This window comes from Gekko japonicus, unplaced genomic scaffold, assembly GCF_001447785.1.
Source record: "Gekko japonicus isolate JY-2015 unplaced genomic scaffold, Gekko_japonicus_V1.1 scaffold306, whole genome shotgun sequence".
Classification (NCBI taxonomy): Eukaryota; Metazoa; Chordata; class Lepidosauria; order Squamata; family Gekkonidae; genus Gekko; species Gekko japonicus.
In genome coordinates this window covers 832808-839815 of record NW_015172013.1, presented here as the reverse complement: position 1 = coordinate 839815, position 7008 = coordinate 832808, and the positions used below count along the sequence as shown (strand labels likewise).

Genomic DNA, 7008 nt, shown 5'->3' with positions numbered 1-7008 from the left:
TGAGCTCCGCCATCTTGGCTGGCCGGCCAACCGACCGCCCCCTCGCCCGCTTCCCAACCAAGGCGCCGGCCGGCCACAGACAACAAGGAGACAGAGAGGACCCCGCCACCAGCCGCCACCATAGAGGCAAGATTCCCGCCTCCTCGGCTTCCTGGCCAATGCGCACCGAGGGAGCGGTGGCGACACTTCCGATTCCTCAGTCAGCTTCCGAACTTAAAGCGGAACCCACCATCTTCTCCTCCCTTTCTTGAAGCGGAAGCAAGCGGGCAGTGGGAACGCTCTAGACGTTAGCCTCTATCCCCCAACAAACCGGCTTTGTATAGGAAAGTATTAAGACGCGGGAGAATATTTTAACCGGAAGTGGTCATAAGTGCGACGGTTGTGTGCCTGGCACTCTATTGTTTCTATGCATTACCTCAGACGTTCAAAGTACAGCCAATACGTTGAATCTATATATAGATGATGAGTCACGTTCAAAAGCCGTGTCAACATTGGCCGCGGCTCTATGACCATGGATATTCTATAGCTGTATAGTTCTAGGCCTCGGCGCCTCTATGGTAGTAACCAAATAAGCCTTGAATGCAATTTAGAGAAGCAAAAAAGTTTGATTAAAACATTTTAAGTGCCTTCAGTAGCCATTGATACAGAAAAGGCCGCCATTGGCCATGCGCGCACAGAGAGGCATTGCTTCTAGGCTTTGGCACCTCTGTGGTGAAAGCTTATAATTTGTAATGAGGGTTAGCGTAAGGAAGAAAATTCAATTTTAAAAACGGACATAAATACAGGGTTTGCCATGGCGCGTCTCTCTAAATCTTTATTCCCTCTCCCCTAAGGGAGCCTCATCCGCCATCGGAGTGGTCTACAACAGCTTTGATTTTTTTAAAAAAGGCGTCGCGATTCGGATGGGAAGAGAAACTTCAGGCTTGAAGTGGCCCGGCAGAAGCGCCTATTTGCCAATATTGGGTCACAGCGCCACCGTCAGGTTCGGTGGGGGAACTGCAGCCTGGAGGAAGAGCGAAAACAATTGTATCTTGTAGAGCCGGAAGTGCCTGTAGCATGAAAACTGCGTGGGGGGCGCAGAGTAAATCAGCTGACGCGAGGAAGCTGACCTGCTGCGGCGTTTTCTCCCCGGTTCGGTTTGCGCCTATCCTGCGGTTTAGGAAAAGGATTGCAATGCTGCGCCCCAAGGCTTTGACGCAAGTGCTGAGCCAGGCCAACACAGGAGGAGTTCAGAGCACCTTGTGAGTCGTTGGGAGGTTTCAGGCTCCAATAGAAACCACCACAGTTCTAAAAGGGGCTTAGCGGAAGCGTTGTGGTGGTTCGACTCCGCCATGAAGCTCATTGGGCCAGTTGCTTCAGCTTGACCTACTTCACGGGGCTGTTGTCGGGGTTACGTGACTGTTGTCGAGAGGTGTGAGTGCTGCCCTGACTTCCTTGTGCGGGAGGATGGGATGAAAATGTATTAGGACTTGAACCCCGCCTGTGTCCCCTTCTCAGGTTCTTGGTAATGTCAGTGGTGTTACCTACAAAAAGAAAGTCCTTTTGACCGTTTGTTTTTAGGTAGGTTAGCTGACTTATACAGTGTCACAATCAATGCTCCCTCTAAGTGATGGAGTCCAGTGAGCAAAAATTCTACTTTGTTGAGCTACTGGTATTCAAGCTGTGAGTGAGTGATTTGGCGGCTGCATAAATTAGTTTGATCTGAAGCCATTCTTCCTGAACTAAGGTAAAAATGTGTGAGCCGGAGGCTAAAAAACTGTGAGCTAGCTCACACTAACTCAGCTTAGAGGGAACACTGGCCACAATATGTGTGAAGGTGACCAGTAGCTTCAGTCTAGAGCTGGGGCACGGGGAGAAAGCATCTGGCTTTGTGTGCAGAAGATCCTGGGGTCATTCCCTGGCATCTCCAATGGATGATGTGAAAGAACTCTGTACAAAGCCTGGAGATCTGCTGCCAGAGTAGACAGTGCTAGTCTCCATAAGAGCAAGGATCTGACTTGGTATGAAACAGCTCCATGTGTTTCAAATTAATGATGGAAAAATTTGACGAAGGATGTTATTAACTTAGTTCAGAACATCCATGTGCCAGGGTTCCTATGTGGGCAGCGTCTTTATCTTTTTAAAAATACTTTTAAAGGGTTTTTTGTCCCATCCTTTTGGCAAGAGTTTCTTGGTAGCACACACAGCTCTCCCACACTCCATTTTACCACCAGAATTGCCCTGTTAGGCTAAGCCGTGGATTTGTCCAGGTAGGCATGGATTTGTGTAATGCCTTTTGACAACTGTTGAAGCTATTGGGGCCCTGAATTCCATCATGCATTTTGTAAAGTAGTACTTCACCCCTTGAATGTTTCCTACTTTTGTGTCAGGTTTTCTGAGGGTTTTAACCACTGTTTTAAATTATAGAAATTCCTGGTGTGTTTTTTTTTAAGTTATTTTTATACCTGTGATGTTTGTGTGTTTTTATAAAATCTACTTTTTAAAAATCCAATACATGGGAAATAGTGATAGGAATGTGTATTTGGAAAAGAGAAAAACTGAGATTCAACTACACATACAGTAAAAATGTTCAAAAATGTCTCTGTCAGTAAAATCCAACAGGAATTAATATCTTTCCCACTCTCTTGTCTTCTAAAGCAACTGATAAAACAAACAAATCTTACTCTGATGCTCCTTAATTGTCTTGCATTTTATAGATTCCCCCCCCCCCATTTTGGTAGCTGTGATAGCTAAATGGAACCTAGCAACTGATAAAACAAACAAATCTTACTCCGATGCTCCTTAATTGTCTCGCGTTTCATAGATTCCCCCCCCTCATTTTGGTAGCTTTGATAGCTAATGTGGATTCAGAGCTGGAGCAACTGTTGGTCTGATCCTGCAGGGCTGTCTTTATTGGACCAAAGTAATACTTGGGCATACGAGGCGGTTCTGTCTCCACACTACAGGTGCTTTCCACCCTTCTGCTTGACGCTCCTATCCTTATATACTCTCTGCCCTGCATCTCCTTTCTCTTCCAGGCTCCTGAACAACGAGGGCTCTCTCCTTGCATATTCCGGTTACGGAGACACGGATGCCAGAGTCACGGCAGCCATTGCCAGCAACATCTGGGTGGCCTATGACAAGAACGGCCACCAGGCATTCAACGAAGACAACTTGAAGTTCATCCTCATGGACTGCATGGTACGTACCGCAGACCGTTTCCAAGGGCTGCTCTGCCACCGACTCCCTGGGAAGCTTTGGGCTACTTGGCATGTCCCTTTCCTGGTTGGATCCAGCAGTACGTCCAAATGTGCTCACTTTTAACAGCAGCTGCTCCATGTTTGCATACAGAAAGAAATGGTCTAGGGGAGGAGCAACCAAGAGTCTGATGCTGCAAACCTTGCTGGTCTGCCAGGGGCTTTCATAGGGGGTATGAAGGCAGGCATCTTCTAAGGGGGGAGGCAGGTATCTGGGTAGGGGATATTAGGCCTTTATTCTGCAAAATTTTAATTATCTTTTGTAACCTGCCTTGGCTGACGAGGAAAGGTGGGGTGTATAAATATTTAAATAAATGAAAATAGGTTCTGTGGAGTGTGAGAATCCGGTTATATGAGTTATACTACTTTATAGAAGGGAGGGAAGCCCTGTCAAGGAGGGATGAAGTTTGTCTGTCTCTGTGTAGCCTAGCAACGGCCAATGATGGCAGAGCAAACATCATAGCTGTGGTGTGGCCGACGGCTACCGTAAGAGAGAGACAAAAAGGATCTGCCTCCGTGTTGCCTCGCTGTCAGAAGCGGGGTTGTCCCCCAAAACACACACAGCCCTGAGGCAAAGCTTGCATTCCTGTAAGGACTGAGGAAGGCAGAAGTTCTACTGATACAGCACCCCCTTCCGCAGTGCCTGTCTGCTTCCGTGTGTTCCTGGCTGGAGGTCTGTCCCAGTTGGAAAAGAGCAGTGCTTCCAGGGTGAGAGTCCTGTCCGCTCTGCAATTTGTGAATCGAACGCTTGTAATTCACTCTGCTTTTGCCGCTCGTCCTTATGTTCTTTCATTCTCTCCTCCCCGCCCCCCCAAAAAACCCAAGGAGGGCCGCGTCGCAATCACCAGAGTTGCCAACTTACTGCTGTGCATGTATGCAAAGGAGACAGTGGGCTTCGGGATGCTGAAAGCAAAGGTAAGCCCGACCTTCAGTAATTGGAGGCCCTTTCTTCTGGTGGGGTTATTGGGATAGGAAGGGTCATTATTAGCTGGGGCGGGGAGCTGTTGCCATGTTGACTGTTGCGGCCAAGTCAGCAAAGAACTTTGTGGCCCATAGAAGACTGCCCAGTTAACTGCGGCAGAAGTTTGGGTGCTGCAGGCCCTTCCCCTCCGTTAGCTGAGAAGGCGGTGTGCTTCCCAGGGGAGGGGCCGTGTCTCAATAGGAGATCACCTGCCTGGCATTCAGAAGGCACCAGGTTCAATCCCCGGCATCTCCAGCTGAAAGGATCAGGTGTCAGGTGATGTGAAAGACAGGCACCAGCCAGCGAGCCTGGTCACATGACGCTTTTTTGAAAGGTGAAAACGGAGCAGATCGTGTTTAAAAGCGGTTATTTGGAATGCAAGTGCTGTAGCTGCCTAAACCGTGGCGTGGGCTAACCATCCCTTAGAACCCTGTGAGGTGGAACGGCAGCAAGCTCTGTGCCTTGGCTACGGGCAGTGCCAATGCTCCCTCTAAGCTGTGGACTCTTGAGAGCAAAAATTCTACTTTTGTGAGCTACTGGCATTAAAGTTGTGAGCGAGCGATTTGGCTCCTGCATCAATTAGTTTGCTCTGGAGCCATCCCTTCCTGAGCGAAGACAAAAATGTGTGAGCTGGAAGCTAAAAAAACTGTCAGCTAGCTCACACTAACTCAGCTTAGAGGGAACACTGAGGGCCACCTGCCAATGACTTCCCCCGGGTGTTCCGGTGGGCCAGAGGCTGACCTAGAAATGGCAACTTCTGCCTCACAGCCAGAGCTAGCTTCAGCCTGATCGGAAGCCGAGGCTGGGAAAAGCAAGAGCCCTCCTTCATGTGGGATGTGAGCGAGCAGAGGCCAGCAGTCCCTAGAGAGAGGGAGCTCACCCCTAGTTAGGGAAGGAGAAAGCACATTGGCTCCTGGGACAAGCTGGAGGGCCCCCAACCCCCTGCTGTAGGATCTCTTCCATGAAGGAATGACAAGGGAGAGACAGCAAATTGTCTGGCTGTCAGCCGGAATCAAGCAAGACTCACCTTGACTTTTATTTAGTTTGGAATGCGAGACTCAGCTAATGGCTTTGGATGGAATCTTTTCCTATAGAGATTATATGTTGTAGCACTTTCCCTTAGTGCTCCCACCACCACATAGGTCAGAAACCCAACCTGTGGTTTGCACTTCTCTAGATACACCCGGCAAACTGCAGCTTGCAATTCCTTGTCCACTTTAGTCCCCTCCCCACCCCGCCAGTGTAACCTCAGCTTGTGGGCTCCACGGGGCAGCACTTGGAATGGATCTCGCAATCATTCAGAGAGAATAAAACTTTTTTTTTTTAACTTTTCAGTTAACATCATGTAACAAAAACATAGAGCTTAGTAACACAGCAGAACAGCGAACTTTTAAAGTCCAAACCATCAACTTCTCTCTCCTCCACAGCCTGCCACATTCGCTGCTGCCGTCTGTGAGGCAGAGAGAGTCCAGTAATTTTGGGGAGGGTATCAATTCGAACATTACACCAAACCATTGTATGAGGGAAGCCTACTTCTCGCCCAGCTTTCTGATTCTGGCTTGCCAGCCGATCACAAACAGTAGTCTGTTTTATTTATTCATTTGGGTATTTATGCCCTGCCTTTTTTACCCTGATCTGGGTAGCCCAGGCTAGCCTGATCTCATCAGATCTTGGAAGCTAAGCACTGTCACCCCCTTGTTAGTATTTGGATGGGAGACTTCCAAGGAACACCAGGGGCGTGACACAGAGGCAGGCAATGGCAAACCACCTCTGAAACATCTCTTGCCTTAAAAACAGGTCTAGCCCGCCACCTGGTGGTGCATAATGCTACAAGAGCTAGAACTTCTGGCTGCCAGACGATCTTAGGATCTCCTGGCTATACTACACACACAGCCATACGATAATTATCAGTTAATTATTATCCTCAATAGGAACCCAAAGCAGCTTATAACGTTGTTCTCCCCTCCTCCACTTTATCCCCGCAACAGCAACTCTGTGAGGTAGGTTAGGCTGAGAGTGTGATCAGCTGCCCAGCAAGTTTCCATGGGGATTTGAACCTGGGTCACCCGGATCCTAGTCCAGTGTTCCAACTACCACACCAGGGAGACGTGACACCTAGCCCATACTTCAGCGTCCTTTGCCTTGTTGTCTGTGAACTGAGCCGGTGCCTCCAGTTTGCCAGGTTCCTGAATCAGCTGCTCTCTTGCTCTGTCTTCCTAGGCCCAGGCTTTGGTCCAGTACCTCGAAGACCCGCTCACCCAGGTAGCGGCATCATGAGCCATGGAGCCAAGGTTATGGGGGAAAGGCTTTTGTGACTTCGCTCGGAAGGAGCTACTTCCGAAACAGACTTTTGCACAGGAGAAACTGGGCACTTGGAAGGGATTTTTTTTGGCTTGCAGACTCTGCCTCCTAGCAATACTGCAGACTGTGTCAGCCCTCCTGTATTATGTGTCTTTCAAACAAATTTAAAATGAAGGTGGGAAAAGAATAAAAATCTGTGTTTATCAGCTTGAGTCCTGATCTCGCCTAATTTAGGGGCCCGGAAAAGCTGTCCTAAGTGGAACTGTGAACAGTAAAACAAAGTTTGACTAAAACACTTGCAGAAGATGTCTAATGATACCAGAAGGATCGTCTACTTTAATTTGATGGCAAAGCGGTCAACGGAGAAACCTTCAAGTGGTCCACGCAGTTTTCTTCTGGCCTAAGAGAATTACTCTGGAAGGTGACCAGTAGGTGGCAGCAAAGGCTTGAAAAGAGACTTCCTCTTTTGGTTTAATGAAGGAGGGACAATTCCTGTAACTGTCACCAACC

General features: G+C 48.5%; 1 protein-coding gene across 1 annotated transcript; it reads left to right on the top strand.

Moving 5' to 3' along the window:
• The first annotated feature begins 1022 nt into the window (after positions 1–1022).
• LAMTOR2 (late endosomal/lysosomal adaptor, MAPK and MTOR activator 2) lies at positions 1023–6722 on the top strand. Its single transcript, XM_015420290.1, has 4 exons — positions 1023–1241; positions 3018–3180; positions 4062–4151; positions 6418–6722. The coding sequence occupies exons 1-4, from the start codon at positions 1057–1059 to the stop codon at positions 6472–6474; spliced, it is 495 nt and encodes a 164-aa protein (XP_015275776.1). The 5' UTR covers positions 1023–1056; the 3' UTR covers positions 6475–6722.
• The last annotated feature ends 286 nt before the right edge of the window (positions 6723–7008 follow it).

Coding starts and splice junctions, on each gene's coding strand:
- LAMTOR2 (XM_015420290.1), top strand. CDS start 1,057: ATGAAAACTGCGTGGGGGGCGCAGAGTAAATCAGCTGACGCGAGGAAG. Junction 1,242..3,017: donor GGAGGAGTTCAGAGCACCTT/GTGAGTCGTTGG, acceptor TTTCTCTTCCAG/GCTCCTGAACAACGAGGGCT. Junction 3,181..4,061: donor TCATCCTCATGGACTGCATG/GTACGTACCGCA, acceptor AAAAAACCCAAG/GAGGGCCGCGTCGCAATCAC.